The sequence below is a fragment of the Mus pahari genome, chromosome X (genome assembly GCF_900095145.1).
Source record: "Mus pahari chromosome X, PAHARI_EIJ_v1.1, whole genome shotgun sequence".
Taxonomy (NCBI): domain Eukaryota; kingdom Metazoa; phylum Chordata; class Mammalia; order Rodentia; family Muridae; genus Mus; species Mus pahari.
The window spans coordinates 87,572,839-87,592,425 of NC_034613.1; the positions used below are offsets into that span (position 1 = coordinate 87,572,839).

General features: G+C 39.7%; 1 protein-coding gene across 3 annotated transcripts in view; it reads left to right on the forward strand.

Moving 5' to 3' along the window:
- Taf1 (TATA-box binding protein associated factor 1) overlaps window positions 1-19,587 on the forward strand; it is a 71,160-nt gene that overhangs the window by 19,520 nt on the left and 32,053 nt on the right. For 2 of the 3 annotated variants that reach the window (XM_029534165.1, XM_021187431.2), the window contains exons 13-27: window positions 85-258; window positions 696-800; window positions 6,293-6,493; window positions 6,634-6,775; window positions 7,285-7,415; window positions 8,689-8,769; window positions 11,152-11,301; window positions 11,454-11,573; window positions 11,821-11,996; window positions 12,336-12,514; window positions 14,304-14,517; window positions 15,059-15,224; window positions 15,790-16,001; window positions 17,825-17,933; window positions 19,156-19,254. In XM_029534165.1, the coding sequence (XP_029390025.1) occupies window positions 85-258; window positions 696-800; window positions 6,293-6,493; window positions 6,634-6,775; window positions 7,285-7,415; window positions 8,689-8,769; window positions 11,152-11,301; window positions 11,454-11,573; window positions 11,821-11,996; window positions 12,336-12,514; window positions 14,304-14,517; window positions 15,059-15,224; window positions 15,790-16,001; window positions 17,825-17,933; window positions 19,156-19,254 (2,259 nt within the window). The remainder of the gene's footprint in view (window positions 1-84; window positions 259-695; window positions 801-6,292; window positions 6,494-6,633; window positions 6,776-7,284; window positions 7,416-8,688; window positions 8,770-11,151; window positions 11,302-11,453; window positions 11,574-11,820; window positions 11,997-12,335; window positions 12,515-14,303; window positions 14,518-15,058; window positions 15,225-15,789; window positions 16,002-17,824; window positions 17,934-19,155; window positions 19,255-19,587) is intronic. The other variant, XM_029534166.1, reaches the window with a different exon arrangement.

Sequence of the window (19,587 nt, forward strand, 5' to 3'; positions counted from 1 at the left end):
TATTGTCTCAGATTGGATGATATCAGTGTATGTGTAGTTTATCTTTCTGTTGGGAATAGGCTATATTTTCTTCATTTTGGACAGATGAGAGAACAAGAGAGGCAAGCCTCCGGTGGTGGAGAGATGTTTTTTATGCGCACACCTCAGGACCTCACAGGCAAAGATGGAGACCTTATTCTTGCTGAATACAGTGAGGAAAATGGACCATTAATGATGCAAGTTGGCATGGCAACCAAGATAAAAAACTACTATAAACGGGTGAGACTGTACTCAAATAATTTTTATTGTTTTTGTATGTGTATTTTTTAATACTTATATGTATGAGTGTTTTGGTGCATGTATGTATATGTGCATGCCACATACATGTGTCTGAGGAGGCCAGAAGAACATGTCAGATCCCCTGGAACTAGGAGTATGGATGGTTGTAAGTCACCATATGAGTGCTGAGAACCAAACCTAGGTCATCTGTAAAAACAACAAATGTTCTTAACCATGGAGCCATCTCTCCAGGCCCTGAAATTTTTATCACTGTAACTCTATGTAGTAATAATCTGTGAACATGTATTTTACCATATTCATTTCTTGGGAGAAAGGAGTGGTATCTCTTGTTAATAGCAAATGCTATGCTTATGGAAGATTACATGTTTGTTTATTGGTTTTATTCTGTGAGTCTGAGCTTGCTGTGTTTCTTTTAGAAACCTGGAAAAGATCCTGGGGCCCCAGATTGCAAATACGGAGAAACTGTTTATTGCCATACATCGCCTTTCCTGGGTTCTCTTCATCCTGGCCAGTTACTGCAGGTAAAGAATTCTTTCCTGTCTTTATTCTCTTCTGAGGAAATTGACAGATAAAGAGCAAGTTTGCCCAGAAAGGAACAATTTTGAATGATTGAGGTGTTCATGTATTAGGTGTAAGGTAGTATACACTGGGAGTAATTATGGGTGTGCTAGTGCACACCATTCATCTCAGTACTTGGGGGGCAGAATTTGAGACCAGCTTAGTCTACATATTGAGTTCCAGGTCAACCAGGATTATGTAGTGAAACCCTAACTCAAAAAGGAAGGGTCTGGAGAGATGGCTCAGCAGCCAAGAACATTGGCTGTTCTTCTAGAGGACTGAATTTGATTTCTCAGCACCTACATGACAACTCACAAACATCTATAACTCTAGTTTCAGGGGATCTGAACCCTTTTCTAGTATCCTTGAGCACTTTATCCATGTGGTGTATAGACATAGATAGAGGCAAAACACTTACATTTTAAAAAATAAGAAGGAAGAATTAAAAATAAAAACTTAGGCCTGGCGGTGGTGGTGCATGCCTTTAATCTCAGCAGTCGAGAGGCAGAGGCAGGCAGATTTCTGAATTCTAGGCCAGCCTGGTCTACAGAGTGATCCAGGACAGCCAGGGCTATACATAGAAACCCTGTTTCGAAAAAAAAACCAATAAACAAACAAACAAACAAAATAACTGGAGTTCAAAGTTACCCTCAGCTATGTAGCAAGTTTCCATCCAGTTTGGTAAATAGGAGACTGTCTCAAAAAAACAAAACCAGCAAAACAAAAAGACTAGTATAATTTAAAATTTAAGGCAAGATACTTCCTTGAAAATAATTCTGTGTTATTTTTTAGATCTTTAGCCTAAATATAGAGGAGTGGATTGTTTATTGTTTGATTTGTGAAGGGGGGTGTGTGTGTTTTGAGCTAGAATCTTACTCTAGCACAGGTTGGTCTGAAACTTACTCTTTAGCCTAGATTGTCCTCAGATTGGCTTCAAACTTTGGGGCAATCCTTAGCCTTATAAGTTCTGGAAATGCAAATATGAGCATGAGCTACTATAAAATGCTTTTTGAAAATACACATTGCTTGGGGGCAGGGGTGGTGATGGATGTCTTTAACTCTAGGGAGGCAAAGACAGGTGGATCTCTGTGAGTTTGAGGCCAGCCTGGTTTACAGAGTGAGTTCTAGGACAGCCAGAGAGAGGTGTTGTTGGTGATGCCTGCTTATAATCTCAGTACTAGGAAAGCACAGGCAGGAAGGTCATAAGTTTGAGGTGAGCCTTGGCTATAGAGCATACCCATGTCTCAAAAATGAAAAAACAAAAATACATCAGGAAGTCTACCTAGAATTAATATAGGTTATGAGTTTTTTAAATTCTTCATGTGAAATTAGTATGTTTGAGGCACTAGAGATGAAGCTCAGGAGTAGAATGCTCACCAAACCAAAGCTCATCTCCCACTGTGTGTGGGGTCATATTTATACTCCTTCATTGCAGGTCCTTTCACATGTTCAAGGTCCTGGGTTTGTGTCTACCACTGCAAAAAGTGGTACATTTAATGTAATTTGTTGTGGCCATCATGAATACTGAACAGTATTGAATGTTATAGTCTTGACAGAGCAAAGTGTAGGCATACATTTTTTGCAACCTAATTTTTTTAAAGATTTATTTATTTATTTATTATACATAAGTACACTATAGCTGTCTTCAGACACTCCAGAAGAGGGCATCAGATCCCATTACAGATGGTTGTGAGCCACCATGTAGTTGCTGGGAATTGAACTCAGGATCTCTGGAAGAGCAGTCAGTGCTTTTAACCACTGAGCCATCTCTCTAGCCCCTTGTAACTACTTTTATAGTTTCTTTTCTTTTTTTAACACTGTGCGTGTGTGTGTGTGTGTGTGTGTGTGTGTGTGTGTGTGTGTGTGTGTATGTGCGCGCTTAAGGGGGTGTGTTATAGAAGTTGGAGGAAAATGTACAGGAATTGATTCTCATTCTACCATGTGGATCTTGGGGACTGAACTCAGGTTTAGGTTAGGTGGCAAGTAATTACTTGTGGAGATATTTTGATGGCTCTGTTTTTTCTTTTTCATTATTATTTTATTTTTAATTCTTTCCTTTGAGATGGGAGTCTTATGTAGCACAGAGTGGCCTTGAACTCCTGATCCCCTTTCCACTACTTCCCAAGTGCAGGGATTATAGTAGTATACTACTACCATGCCCAGCTTACTTTTGTCATGAGTGTTTGTAAGTGTGTGTGTGTATGATCATATGAGTGTGTGCATACATGTGCATGTGTATGCAGGGGTCAGCAGGATGTTTCACTTTTGTGGTTCATAATTCAAAATATCCACAAATGGCTCTGATAGTCTCTGAGGGACTCCCACTTCTGTCTAAAGTGTCACAAGCCATGTCTCCATCGTCTGCACTGCTCTCAGCATTATCTTCAAGTTTCCATACAACAGCTGATTGGACTTTGAGCACTCAATGGCGTTCCTAGTTTAGTGTTCCAAACTCCTTTTACAGTCATCCAAAAAACACAGTCAGGTATTTCTCAGCAATATCTTATGATCCTGGTGCCAGTTTCCATCTTAAGATTTCTGTTGCCGTGAGAAAGTACCAGGACACACCAGGATTTATGTGGTGGAAAGAAGATTGACTCATGGGGGTTGTACTCTTGACTTCCATGAGTACTCCATAACACACATGTGCCCACAAAAGTGCACATAAATACACAACACACACACACACACACACACACACACTCTAAATAAATGAAAAATGTAATTAAATTTTTGAAAGATTATTTACTATCTTCCTGGAGGTAGCACACACCTTAAGTCCCACCATTTAAGAATCAGAGGCAGATGGATCGCTGAATTTGAGGCCACCCTGGTCTACATAGCTAGTTCTAGGATGGCCAGGGCTACACAGAGAAACTATTTCTCAAAACCACCCCCATCCAAAGAATTTAATTTTTCCACCAGTATAGAAGTCTTTCGTTTTAGTGTTCACTATTAAGGTTAAAAAAAATATAATTTGTTGATTTTTTTTTTTTTACTTTTTCTATGTATTGTTGTTATATCTGTGTGAGGATGTCACATTCCCTGGAGCTAGAGTTATAGACAGTTGTGAGCTCCCAGTGTGTATTGAAAATTGAACTTGGGTCCTCTGGGAAATCAGCAAGTGCTCTTAACCACTGAGCCATTTCTCCAACATCCATTATTAGGATTTTTAAACAATTTATTTTAAGCTGGGCAGTGGTGGCTCATGTTTAATTCCAGCATTTAGGAGACAGAGGCAGGGAGATCTGTGAATTCAAGACCAACCCAGTCTAAAATTTGTGAGTTCTAGGGCTGTTACATAGAGAATTCCTGTCTTAATATTAACAAAACAAAAAAGTGCACACATGTGAGTTCACTTGTGGACGCAGAAGAGAATGTGTCTGATTCTTTTTTCTAAAGTTAAGGGTATTTGTTAGCTGTCAGATGTGGATGCTGAGATTAGCACTCCAGGCCTTACAGTAGAGCAGCAAGTGCTTTTAACTATTTAACCGTCTCTCTACCTTTCTTAGGACTTTTTGGTGGTGGTGGATACTTTTCTTTAGATTCAAAGCTTATACTAGTTGATCCCTATCTAGCTTCTGCCTCTATCTCAAATATTTATGTTCAACTGCTCTTCTGTGGTTGTGTTTATTTTGTCCACCTAGCAGACTTTGCTTCATTGTTTGTTTTTTTTATTTTATTTTATTTTATTTTTCATTTTTTNTTTTTTTTAAAGATTTATTTATTTATTATATGTGAGTACACTGTAGCTGTCTTCAGACACTCCAGAAGAGGGTGTCAGATCTTGTTACGGATGGTTATGAGCCACCATGTGGTTGCTGGGATTTGAACTCTGGACCTTCGGGAGAGCAGTCGGGTGCTCTTACCCACTGAGCTATCTCACCAGCCCTTTTGTTTTATTTTTAATTAATTAATTTATACAAAAAATATTCCAAAGCCAGGTAATGGTAGTAGCATGCCTATAATCCAAGTACTCAACAGTCTGATTGATATAGGAGAGTTGCCTCTCTGGGCTTCTGTGAGACTTTATCCCGCTAAATTATTTTGTCCTTACTTCTTGTGTGTGAAACTGTAGGTTAGGAATATATTATTATATTTATAAAGCTTTTCATAACAATCCTATGAAGTATAGGCATTTTAAATATCCTGCATTTTTTTAAAAAAAACTTTAAAAAAAAGATTTATTTATTATATGCAAGTACACTGTAACTATCCTCAGACACTCCAGAAGTCTCATTACGGATGGTTGTGATCCACCGTGTGGTTGCTGGGATTGGAACTCAGGACCTCCTGAAGAACAGTCAGTGCTCTTAACTTCTGAGCCATCTCTCCAATCCAATGGTTTGCATTTTCCAGCTAAGGAAACTTAAGCTCAGAACTTTGACATCTATGAGTTCATACAGCGACTGGCAAAGGCTATTTCTTCTGAATTTAAATTGTTTAATTTTTTTCACTTTTTTGAGTCAAGGTCTCTTTCATATAGCCTCTTTTGCCTTCACATTTGCTATGTGGCCAAGGATGGCTTTGAACTCTTGATCCTCTTGCTTCTGCTTTTCAAGTGCTGGGATTATAGATAGGTGTTATAATACCTTTTCCTCCAATATCATTAATTAATTAGTTAGCTAGTTAATTAGTTTGTTTTGTGTGTATCTGTGTATGTTTTATATCCATGTATGGAAGCCAGAGATGATTGTTGGTTGTCTCCCTCTATTACTTGCTACCTTACATTTGAGATAGCATCACCTTTCATAGATGCTAGAGTACAGTTTTGTCTAGACTAGCAGGATAGCAGGCTTTAGAGGGTTTTCTTATCACCACTAGACCTCTCCTTGCCACCACTGGGATTATAGGCATATAACTCTGTGCTCAGCTTTTTATGTGAGTGCTGGAGATTCAAACTCATGTTCTCATGCTTGTACAATAAGCACTTTACCTGCTGAACCATCACCCAGCCCTGATTTTTTTTCTTTTTTGGGGGGAGGGAGGGTCCTCATGCAATCAGGCTGGCCTTCACTGTGTAGTCAAGGCTGGTCTTGAATCCTAACCTTTCTGTTTCTCCTAACAAGGGCTGGAATTACAGAATGTGCCACTATGCCCAGCTTGACAGTTTCTTTCCATAGCTCAGGCTAGCCTGGAACTACTGTGTAGCCCAGGACGGCCTTGATCCTCCTGCCTCAGCCTCTTGAATGCTGGAATTAGAAGCATACACTGCTATTCTGGGCTCTATTTTTAAAGTTTTTCTTCCTTTTATCTATTAGGTTCTAAAAGACAGTCTGTAAAAAAACTAAAAAAGAAAAAAATCTTGTGTGATATTCCATATTTTGTTCATCTTATTGTATAGACTTTAAAGCTAATACATATAGATCAAATTAAGTTTTTTTCCCTTTTTTAATAGTTGGCAGAATTTTCTAGAGATTCTCTGTAAATAACTTTTGTGGTTTACTTTCATTAGGCATTTGAGAACAACCTTTTTCGTGCTCCAATTTATCTTCATAAGATGCCAGAGTCTGACTTCCTGATCATTCGAACAAGGCAGGGTTACTATATTCGAGAATTAGTGGATATTTTTGTTGTTGGGCAGCAGTGTCCTTTGTTCGAAGTTCCTGGTCCTAACTCCAAAAGGGCCAATACACACATCCGAGACTTTCTTCAGGTAAGATGGGAGTATAGGAGTTGGGCTAAGATGCACATGCTAAGAGAATGATGAAAACACAGCTGAGCTTAATTGGCGAAGGCACCCTGGTAAGGCCTTTTATCTTTTATGTAATAAAATGTATTTGGCTTATTGGACAGGTTTTTATTTACCGGCTCTTTTGGAAGAGTAAAGATAGACCACGGAGGATACGGATGGAAGATATAAAGAAAGCATTTCCTTCACATTCAGAAAGCAGCATCCGGAAGAGGCTAAAGCTCTGTGCCGACTTCAAACGTACAGGTCATCAGTGTGACTTCTTGTCTTCTCTGTCTTGTTTTTGTTTTTTTGTTTTTTTGATACAGGGTTTCTCTGTGTAGCCCTGGCTGTCCTGGAACTCACTCTGTAGACCAGGCTGGCCTCGAACTCAGAAATCCTCCCGCCTCTGCCTCCCAAGTGCTGGGATTAAAGGTGTGCGCCACCACTGCCCAGCCTCTTGTCCTCTCTGATGCTCTCATACTCCTAAAAAATTATGACATTCAGTTAAAAGAAATTATAACTAATAGAATAGAAATTGATGATTGTAAGAGAAAGTACCAAACCTTGTAACTAGAGGCTGATAATTTGATGATAATTGGTTGCTAGTATAGTCCAAGTGAGTATTTGCATGTCTTATATAAGATGTAAGAAACCTGACAGCAAGGGTTTTGTTGATTAGTCATATTTAGGCATTTCTTGGTTCAGTGTCAGTTAACTATACTGTTACTTTTGGGTGTTAGAATTCAGAACAGTTTTCTCTGAATTTTTTCCAGGGATGGATTCAAACTGGTGGGTGCTGAAGTCTGATTTTCGTTTACCAACGGAAGAGGAGATCAGAGCTATGGTATCTCCAGAACAGTGCTGTGCTTACTATAGCATGATAGCTGCTGAACAGAGACTAAAGGTGAGCCTCTACTTGTTAGGCACTGCTTATGCCTATAATTCTTTTCAGAAAGATAGAGAATACTTTAGAGATGATAGTTACTAGATTATTACCAGTTATTAAACAATTTAAACTGAGGTGTTTTGTGTGTATATGGATTCTAAGGAAAGCTACAGTGAAGCTAAATGGCAATGTGAGGCTCAGTGAGGAACTTAAATCATATTGCCTTCCTTTAAAAATGATAGCACAATTGAGTGGTGACTGTTTTGTAAAACAAACAGGAAAAGGACTTTCCAGCTTCCTAGGTAGGCAGAGATGATAGCTGGAAGTATGGCTTAGAGATGCAGAGACACCATGACCATGGAAACATTTATAGAGGACAACTTGGAATTGGGGCTGACTTATAGTTCAGAGGTTTAGTCCATTATCACTGTGCCAGAAAGCATGGTAGCATGCAGGCTCTAAAGAGGTAGCTTGAAGTTCTACATCCAGATTGGCTGACAACAGGAAGACAGAGTGACACTGGGGCTGGCTTCAGCATTTGAGAACTCAAAGCCCACCTCCACTGACAAATTTTCTCCAACAAGGCCATACCTTCTGTAATAAGGCCACATCTCCCAGTAGTGCCACTCCCTGTGAGTTTATGGAGGCTATTTTCATTCAAACTACCACAAAGGCCAAAACAGAAAAAGTCCAACTGAGAAATTCTGGAGTGAGAATTTTTCTTTCTCTTTAGCTTAGATGGCTTGGTTTTAAAATGGTTCCTAAGCTATTCACACATCCACATAGGTTCCTTGAAAACGTTTTTTGTCTGAGGGCTAGAGAGATGCTCAATGGTTAAGGGTACTGGCTGCTCTTCCAGAAGACTTAGGTTCAATTCCCAGCATCCACACAGCAGCTCACAACTGTTTGTAACTCCTGTTCCAGGGATCTGACACCTTCACACAGACATATATGCAGGCAAAACACCAATACACATAAGATAAAAATAAATTATTTTTTAAAAGATTCTAGAAAAAAACTTATTTGAACCCAGGGCCATGCACATGTTAGACAAGTATTCTGCCTCTGAACTAATGCAGCAAATTCCTTGGAATCTGGCATATCTTCTAGTAGCTCAATGACCTCAAGGTTGCTCAACAGTAATATATACATTAAAAACTGCAGAATCCATTTTCTATTCAGAATATGGTTTGTTGTTTTATATTTGTGTTTGGTATTCAGTAAAACTGTTTTTGGAAAAAATATATTTTTTCATTTGACCTTATTTATGCATAGAATTGTCTTCTTTAAGGATGCTGGCTATGGAGAGAAGTCCTTTTTTGCTCCTGAGGAAGAAAATGAAGAAGATTTCCAGATGAAGATTGATGATGAAGTAAGATTTTACAAATTATTTTTATCTTCTGAGGCAGAATCTTGCTTTGTAATCCAGTCTGGCCTAGAACTTTAAATCTTTCTACCTCTGTCTCCCAAGTGTTAAAAGTACAGATGTACCAACATGCCCAGCAACACTTGTTTGGTTGTTTGATTGGTTGATTTGTTGTTGGTTTTTTTTTTTTTGGTTTTTTTGAGACAGGGTTTCTCTGTGCAGTCCTGGATGTCCTGGAGCTCACTCTGTAGACCAGGCTGGCCTCGAACTCAGAAATCTTCCTGCCTCTGCCTCCCAGGTGCTGGGATTAAAGGTGTGCCCTACCACACCCGGCCTTGTTGTTGTTTTGAAACAGGGTTTATCTCTGTGTAGCCTTAACTGTCCAGGAACTCATTCTATAGACTAAGCTGGCCTTGAACTCAGAGCTCCTCCTGCCTCCCTGCCTCCTGAGTACTGGGATTAAAGGCATCCACCACCACCCATCTTGCAATTTTTTTGTCTTTAATTGTGTGTCTGTGTGTGGTTATGTGCACGTAAGTAGATGTGTGTTGGGCTGAAGAGATGACTCAGTGGCTAATAACACTGACTGCTGTTCAGGTCCTGAGTTCAATTCCCAGCAACCCATGGTGGCTCACAACCATCTGTGACAGGATCTTCTGGTGTGTCTGAAGAGAGTAATAGCTTCCCTCTTTTAGAAATTTCTTTTTCTTTTATTGCCTTTTTCCACACAATATATTTTGATTGGATCCTTTCCCCTCTCAAAACTCCTTCCAGATCTTTGATGAACCTCCCAACCCATCCAATTTTCTGTTCTTTCAATAAAAAGTGTATTTTATGTACTCATACATTAAATCAGTCGATCAATTAATCAATCTTTAAAAAAGTAGGTGAGTATAGGTGCCTATTGATGATCAGCTACATTGGATTTCTCTGTAGGTGGAATTAGAGGTGGCTATATTATGTGGGCATTTGGAACCGAACCCAGGTCTTCTGAAAGTAGTTACCTTTCTTAACCTCTGAGCCATCTCTCCAGCCTGCATTATATTTTTCTTCCTTTTTTCTTTTTTTTCCCCCTTTTCTTTTTCTTTTTCTTTTTCTTCTCTTCTCTTCTCTTCTCTTCTCTTCTCTTCTCTTCTCTTCTCTTCTCTTCTCTTCTCTTCTCTTCTCTTCAAAACAGGGTCTCTCTTTATGTCATCCTTGCTGTTTTGGAACTTATATGTAGACCAGGCTGGCCTAGAACTCACAGAGATCCGCCTGCGTCTGCCTCCCAAGTACTTGGATTAAAGGTGTGCGCCACCATTCCCAGCTATGTAGTTTTTATTAATTCAAAGAAAACTTTTAAAGATTTACTTATTTGTGTTTGTATGTGTGTGTGCCTGTGTACAGAGTCCAAAAGAGGGGATCACATAGATCCCTTAGACCTGGAGTTTTAGGTGTTTGTGGACATGAACCTTCTTATGTGGGTTCTTGGATTCAACTTCTAGTCCTTGTGATTGGACACCAAATGTTTTTACTCACTGAGCCATCTCTGGTCCTCAATACTTGTTTTATTTATTTATTTTTTTTAAATATTTTCTTTTTTTAAGATTTATTTATTTATTATATGTAAGTACACTGTAGCTATCTTCAGACACTCCAGAAAAGGGCGTCAGATCTCGTTACGGATGGTTGTGAGCCACCATATGGTTGCTGGGAAGAGCAGTCAGTGCTCTTACCCGCTGAGCTATCTCACCACCACCCCCCCAACACTTTTAATCAGTGCTTCTTGTTATCTTGTTTAAAAAGAAGGTTTTGGGCTAGTGAAATCTGTAATCCCATCATCACTCTTGAAGCAAGGGGATCACATATTCAAGGATAAGGTTTACTACCTAGGGAGTTTCAGGCCAACTTGGGCTAGGGACCCTATTATAAAAAAAAATTGGAATAAGGGAGCCATGACAATCAAATGCAGTTGTCCTTTTAACTGAGCATCATGAGTGTGGGTACAACACTACCTACTGAAGTCCTATGGATAATGGACTGAAGAACATTATTGTTTCCTCATATTTTTTTTTTTTAAGATTTATTTATTTTATTTATATGGGTACACTGTTGCTATCTTCAGACACACCAGAAGAGGGCATCGGATCCCATTACAGATGGTTGTGAGCCACCATGTGGTTGCTGGGATTTGAACTCAGGACCTCTGGAAGAGTAGTCAGTGCTCTTAACTGCTAAGCCATCTCTCCAGCCCCTCATATTTCTTATCCTGGTTATACTCTGAGTCTCTATTTAATATCATGATGTAAGTACCATGGAAGAGAGCCGAGCATTGCATAGCCACTACATTTAACTTGATAATTTAAGAAATCATGAAAATGACCCTGAGAATCCTTTCCTTTATCTCAGGTTCGTACTGCTCCTTGGAATACTACAAGGGCTTTCATTGCTGCCATGAAGGGCAAATGTCTCCTGGAGGTGACTGGAGTAGCAGATCCTACAGGCTGTGGTGAAGGGTTCTCCTATGTGAAGATTCCAAACAAACCGACACAGCAGAAGGTGAGAGTCTAGAAATCAAAATGGAAGGACTGAGGGTTGAGCGGTCGATGAATAGAGTGGAGGGCATGGATGTGCTTCAGTTACCACAATGCCATAGATGCTTACTGTCAGGAGGTCAGCTTCAGATTCTTACTTGTTTTTGTTTGAGACAGGATGATAAAGAGCCTCAGCCAGTGAAAAAGACAGTCACAGGAACAGATGCAGACCTTCGTCGCCTGTCTCTGAAAAATGCCAAGCAACTTCTTCGTAAATTTGGTGTGCCTGAAGAAGAGGTAGGTTTAGAAGAGGAAAAGTCCTAGTAAGAGATTTTGTATGCAGATAGAAAAGGTAGGAACGTGTAAAGAATCATCTGGGGTTTCTATATGGTATAGATACTTTACCAAAACTTTCTAAACTTCTTTTAGGTTTTGTTTGTTTGTTTGTTTCTTTCTTTTTTTTTTCTGTTTCTAGTCATGGCCCTGTTTTGTCCTTTAACATCCCTGAATGAGTTACATATGTGTAGTTCTGTGTTTCTTTCAGATTAAAAAGTTGTCCCGCTGGGAAGTTATTGATGTGGTACGTACAATGTCAACAGAACAGGCTCGCTCTGGAGAGGGGCCCATGAGTAAATTTGCTCGTGGATCAAGGTTTTCAGTGGCTGAGCATCAAGAACGTTACAAAGAGGAATGTCAGCGCATCTTTGACCTACAGAACAAGTATGTTCATTCAGTACTATTTAAAGTTTAAGCTAGAATATGGATGTTTCCTGGACATGCTATATTTTGAACTAATAATGGTCTTGTACATGCAAGACAATATTTTATCACTAACTCTATCTCCAGCTCTCAGATATTATTTTTCTATTTTGGAATGAGGTAGCCCTGCTGATCTCAAACTTGCTATGTGGGTATATTGGCCTCAAACTTTTGATAATTCTATATCTCCTATATTCTGGGCCATAGGTATCCATGCTCTATCAGATATTTCCAAAGAAGAGGATGTTACCTTAAAAAAATGTAACTCCCCTGTCTTTAACTTTTTCCCTTTCTTGCTAGGGTTTTATCATCAACAGAGGTCTTATCAACTGACACAGACAGCAGCTCAGCTGAAGACAGTGACTTTGAAGAAATGGGAAAGAATATTGAGAATATGCTGCAGAACAAGAAAACAAGCTCTCAGCTGTCTCGGGAGCGGGAGGAGCAAGAACGGAAGGAACTCCAGCGGATGCTACTAGGTAAGGGGACTTCTTAGATAAGAAAAGGATGGAAAACAGAACTTAGATAACTGCAGACTATAACTGAGTCCAAGCTGAATACAAAATAAGGAATGAGTATAGAGAAATTTGTAGATGAGATAGCAAGATTTCTACAGATGACTCCAGTCTGTGGGGATAAAATTGAAGAGATGATGCCAGCTTATTGCTTCCTCTTTCTGTGTTAGGTACCTGACTAAACCAGGATATTAGTACTGTACACAAAATCAAATCAGCTTTCTAGACTTTCATCCAAAGTAACAGGGCTTTTTTCCCCCATCCATCCATCTGTCTGTCCCTTCATTCATTCATTTCATTTATTCATTCATTTATGCATGCATGCATTCATTCACTCACTTAGTTTATATACCCATACCAGGCATTCATCCTCCCATTCCCCTCTCTCTTTGAGAAAGTGGAGGCCCCTCTGGATATCACCCCACCCTGGCACATCAAGTCACTGTTGGACTAGGCGCATCCCCTCCCACCAAGGCAAGCAAAACAAGGAGACTCAGTTAGGGACTGGGATCCATAGGCAGGCAACAAATTCAGGGGCAGTCCCCACTGTAGTTGTTGGGGGACCTGCATAAAGACCATACTGCATTATCTGTTACATATGTACAGGAGACCTATGTCTAGCCCATGCTCCCTTTTTGGTTAGTGGTTCAGTCTCTGGGAGCCTCTAGGGTCCAGGTTGGTTGACTTTGTTGATCTTTGTTTTAAAAATATAGGAAGTATCTGGCTAGTTATGGTGGCAGTTATTTTTAATCCCAGCACTTGGGAGGCTGAGGCAGGAAGCTCTTGACTTAAAGGCCAACCTGGGTTATATAGTAAGACCCTATCTTTAAAAAATAAAGTACAGAATCTTTTCTGGATGAATTTGCCAGATTGTCTTTGAACTCTCTGAATTTACATTTAAAATTGTATGCAGAAGATTCTTAATGAAGACTTAGATCCTAAAATGAGCTAAAACCGTCCATCAAAAGTTGGAGCAGCTGATGGTGAGGGTGATGGATAACGAGGTCTCCATGATGTTTCTCATTACAGCTATCATCGAGCAGGTAGTGACTGTAGATACTGAGAGGATGAAGTATGAGGATGAAGATTAGAGTGACCATTTTCATTCATACTAGTCTTATCTTTGTTGCCCATCTCTGTGAAACTTTGAAAAATTTTGTGTCTCTGGCTACTTTGTAAAGATATATGGCTTATGCCATTATAGTCCTCCAGTTCTTTGCTAATATGATCCTAGCCAGTATGTACATTACATGGACATTTGTTAGAAAGGCAGAATCATCTTGAGCCTGAGCTCTCCATCCCTACTGAGTTTAGTTTACATTTTTACAAGACCTCCAATGAGTTCCTATTCATATTAAAGTTTTAGAAGCATACATTATGTAGATTCTAAGACTGGGCTTAAGCACTCCTCTTGAGTGCTTGCTTGGGTGTTTTCATCAACTTTTTGCTGCTAGGAGCTTTCCATCACTCTGCTATTTGGTGGAATAGTAATATTTAATTATTGCTTCTCTGTTTCCAATAGGAAACCCAATACTCTGAGGTATTTCTAGAACATTTGTACATAGGAAAATGTAAATGGGCAGTGGTTGGAAAGGAGTAGGAAAAGAGCACATTGGGACGTTCTTGTGGCTAGTAGCAACTCTATTTTTAGTAGAATTGTGGTTTCATGATATATTGAACATCTCTGTTCAACCCCAAGAAGTGGTTATTTGGGTGTTAGGGGGAATGTTTGGAAATTGTTTTTACCTTGCAGCAGCAGGCTCAGCAGCAGCAGGAAATAATCACAGAGATGATGACACAGCTTCAGTGACCAGCCTTAACTCTTCTGCCACTGGCCGCTCTCTCAAGATTTATCGAACATTTCGAGATGAGGAGGGGAAGGAATATGTTCGTTGTGAGACAGTCCGAAAAGCAACTGTTATTGATGCTTATGTACGCATACGTACCACAAAAGACGAAGAGTTCATGTGAGTTTGATATGCTGCTTTTGAGTATGGCAGAGAAAATAATAATGTATGTGAATTGTAGTGATAGGAATATACAACATTGATCCTGGAAATCTGCTATTATTTAGAACCTTCCTGTCTTTAGATCTTTGGATTTGAACAGAGCAGAATCACCAGAGAAATAACCATTTTTACTACATTTACATTGTGGTAGTTTGGTTCTGTAAAAGTCTTAGAAAAGTTACTCCTATAAGGTTTTTATAAAGGAGGTTTTGACAGGAGGAATACAGGTTCTAGACCTGTCTTGGTTGCAAAAAAAAAAAATGTTGCAATAATCAACAGCAAAACGTTAATGATTATTAATTAATTAATTATTCAGGCCTCAGACGGAGAAATGTTACTCTATACATGTGGAGGACTGACTAACAAGGAAGATGAAGATGGCAGATAGTTTCTTTCACTTCAGCCTGGATGAATTAATTATATTCTGATATGGTAGCTTTCAGGGTAGTCATTCTTAATTTAAGCTGCTTATGGTCTTGCTTTTTTCCCTGTTACTCAGTCGAAAATTTGCCCTTTTTGATGAGCAACACCGAGAAGAGATGAGAAAAGAACGGCGGAGGATTCAAGAGCAATTGAGAAGACTTAAACGGAACCAGGAAAAGGAAAAGCTGAAGGGGCCTCCTGAGAAAAAGCCCAAAAAAATGAAGGAACGGCCTGACTTAAAAGTGAGTATATTCAGAGAAACCCTGTCTCAAAAAAACAAACAAACAAAAAAGTGAGTATATTGAGATGGTGAGATGGCTCAGCGGGTAAGAGCATACTGACTGCTCTTTCATAGATCCTGAGTTCAGATCCCGGCAATCACATGGTGGCTCACAACCATCTGATGCCCTCTTCTGGTATGTCTGAAGAGAGTGACAGTGTATTTACATACAATAATAAATAAATCTTTGGGCCTGAGTGAGTGGGCTGACTGGAGTAAGTGGAGTTGACCAGAGTGAGCAGAGGTTCTAAAAATTCAACTCCCAACAACCACATGAAGGCTCACAACCATCTGTACAGCTACAGTGTATTCACATACATAAAATAACTCAGATTTCTGAGTTTGAGGCCAGCCTGGTCTACAGAGTGAGTTCCAGGACAGCCAGGACTACACAGGGAAACTCTGTCTCAACTGGCCCCCAATGATGTCTGGTTTTGTTTCTCCCTTGCTGCATATGTATTTCATTCTCATTTTGATACCCTTCACCCTGCTTACCTCTAACACATTGCTATCTTTTTCTGTTGCAGTTGAAATGTGGAGCATGTGGTGCCATTGGGCACATGAGGACAAATAAATTCTGCCCCCTTTATTATCAAACAAATGCCCCACCTTCTAACCCTGTTGCCATGACAGAGGAACAAGAGGAAGAGCTTGAAAAGACAGTCATTCATAATGATAATGAAGAACTTATCAAGGTTGAAGGGACCAAGATCGTTTTGGGCAAGCAGCTAATTGAGAGGTAAGGGACGGCAGTCAGGGAGTGCTGTAGCAAAGATCTGTTCAAGGTTGATGGTTGTGCCTGTCAGGGGGAAATGTAGTGTGATTGTTCTTTGAAGTGGAACTAGGGCTTGTAAGAACTTTGAATAATCACATGTAATTTTTGCTGGTAATGAAAATTCCAGTGAGCATTAGGGCTTACTACTTGCTTTTACATATTATGTTTTCTGAGTCAGTATTTTTCTTCTAGTTTTGTTTGGTTGTTGGGTTGGTTTGTTTCAATACAGAGACTCTACACCCCTGGCTATCTTGGAACTCACTCTGTAGACCAGGCTGGTCTTGAACTCAGAGTTGTATAGTAAGATATGTTTAGAACATTTGAACTGGGCCATGTTGTTGATGGTTGTGCCTGTCAGGCACAGCTACCTGAGAAGCCGAGCCAGGAGAATTGAAAGTTCAAGACCAGCCTGAGCTACAAAGTGAATTTAAGGAAGTCCGAGAGGGAAGGGGGAGGTAAAGAAGAGAGTAATGAAATACATGTGACAATGAAGGCTGAAGAGAAGCCATTAGAGGAGGCAAAGGGGGCTTGAGGCATGAGGGTAACTAGTATGGAAGGAGTGAATGAGAACAAAGTAAAATGATACGTGTATGAGATGCCAGAATGAAACACATTACTTTATATGCTTACTTAGGAAAATAGATCAGCCTTGGCAACTTAGACATTGTCTCAAAAATAAAAAGGCCAGATGTGATGGTGTAGTACTTTAATCTTAGCATTTTCTGTGAGTTCAAAATCAGCCAGTTCTACATAGCAAGTTCCATTACATCTAGTACTACACTGAGAGACTCTGTCTCAAAATACAAAAAAACCAACCACATCAAAAAACAATGTAAGGACTTGAGAGATGGCTTAGTGGTTAAGAGCACTGACTGCTTTTCTAGGGGTCCTGAGTTTAATTCCCAGTAACTACATGGTAGCTTACAAACATCTGTAATGGGATTCAATGCCCTCTTCTGGTGTGTCTGAAGACAGCTATAGTGTACTCACATAAATAAAAATAAAGCCGGGCGGTGGTGGCGCACGCCTTTAATCATAGCACTTGGGAGGCAGAGGCATCTGGATTTCTGAGTTCGAGGCCAACCTGGTCTACCAAGTGAGTTCCAGGACAGCTAGGGCTATACAGAGAAACCTTGTCTCGACAAAAACCAAAATAAATAAATAGATAGATAGATAGATAGATAGATAGAAACCTTGTCTCGACAAAAACCAAAATAAATAAATAGATAGATAGATAGATAGATAGATAGATAAATAAATAAATAAATAAATAAATAGGGGCTGGAGAGATAGCTCAGTAATTAAGAGCACCAATAGCTCTTCCAGAGGTCCTGAGTTTGATTCCCAGCAACCACTTGGTGGCTCACAACCATGTGTAATGGGATCTGCTGGGTGTCTGAAGACAGCGACAGTGTAGACACATACATTAAAATCAATCAATCAACCAATCAATCAATCAATCAATCAATCTTTTTTGAAAATTTAAAAATGTTATATGAGTTATGAGTTATATGTGAGTTATTTGATTTATGTGTTTGAGTGTTTTGTCTGAATGCATGTAAGTGAATGAACCATTGTGTGTGCCTGGTACCCACAGAGGTCAGAAGAGGGTGTCAGGTCCACTGGATCTGGAGTTACTGTCTAGTTGTGAGCTACCATATAGGTGCTAAGAGTTGAACCAGGGTCCTCTTTGTTAGAGTAGCAAGAACACTTAACCACTGAGCTATCTCTCCATTCTTATTTCTGTGAACTATAAATAACATACTATGACACGTTACTGATTGCAGTGCAGATGAAGTTCGCAGAAAATCTCTGGTCCTGAAGTTCCCTAAACAACAACTTCCTCCCAAGAAAAAACGGCGGGTTGGAACCACTGTTCACTGTGACTATTTGAATGTGAGTATCTGCATTTTCTTCTTTTTCCCCCCAATTTTTTATTAGGTATTTACTTCATTTACATTTCAAATGTCATCCCCAAAGTCCCCTATACCCTCCCCCCCATTCCTCTACCCACCCACAACCACTTCTTGGCCCTGGTGTTCCCCTGTACTGGAGCATATAAAGTTTGCAAGACCATCTTCTGCTACAAATGCAGCTAGAGACACAAGCTCAGGGGGTACTGGTTAGTTCATATTGTTGTTCCTCCTATAGGGTTGCAGACCCCTTCAGCTCCTTGGGTAAGATGCATTTTCTTCTTCTCAGATGGATTCTCATAAGCCTTCTGTAGCATGGTTCTGTCATTGTCAGGTGTTCCTCCATGTCTATTCCTTGAGCATTATATATATTGTTCATTATACAACTTATTAAAATGTATATATTATTTTTTTGTTTTTCAAGACAGGGTTTCTCTGGGTAGCCCTGGGACTTTCTTGGTACTCAGTCTGTAGACCAAACTGATCTTGAACTCAGAAATCTGCCTGCCTCTGCCTCCCTAGTACTGGGTTAAAGGCATGTGCTATTACATCCAGCTTTTATGTATAGAGAGAGTGGGGTGTGTGTGTGTGTTCGTGTGTGTTCGTGTGTGTTCATTTGTGCATATGCCATGATGCACATGTGGAAGTCAGAGGACATACTGAATCAGTTTTCTGCTTCTTTACCTTGAGTCTGGAGATCAAATTATGGTCACTGTCTTGTATGGCAAGTGCCATTATCCACTGAGACATCTTACTGCCTACCCTCTTTGATGTACATGATTATTTTGCCTGCATGTGTATAAATAAGTCTACTAGATGCATGCCTGATGCCAGAAGAGCCCAGAAAATGGTGCACTGTGGAGTTAGTTTGCCACTGTGGGTACTGGGAACTAAACCCAGGACCTTTGCAAAAGTTGCAAGGTATCTTAACCACCGAGTCATCTATATCTTCAACTTACCATCTCCCCTGCCCCAACCCTCCGCCCGCCCCCCCCCCCATCTAGTCCAGACTAGTCTAGAACTTACTATGTAATACAGGCTGGCCTTGAGCTTACAGCAATTCTCCTACCTTAGCTTTCCAGTTGCTAAGATTATAGGCTTAAGTCCTCTAAGTTTGGCATTATTGAAGATTTCTAAAATATATCAGTATATTTGAAAATAGTGGGTATTTTTTGTCTGAAGCATTCTGATTTCTTATTTTTTAGAGACCTCATAAATCCATCCACCGGCGCCGGACAGACCCGATGGTGACACTGTCTTCTATCTTGGAGTCCATTATCAATGACATGAGAGATCTTCCAAATGTGAGTTTATTGCATTAGATATATAGAATAGGAAAACAAAGGCCTTTTTGCTTTTTCTGTTACTTCAGCTAGATAGCAGTAATGTGTATACCTTTGTATCTGGTACTCTTTAATTCTTTGGGATTTTTGTCTGTTTTTAAATGATTTAATAGACTATTAGGTAATGAAGGACAGAATGTAGGCAGAAGGACACTTGAATTATACGAGGCTATAAAGCTAATTTTTTCTTGTTTCAATTCAATATTCTTCTTTTGAGATAGATAATGTGGATTCAAATTTTGGGGTATTAGCCAGGCGTGGTAGCGCACGCCTTTAATCCCAGCACTTGGGAGG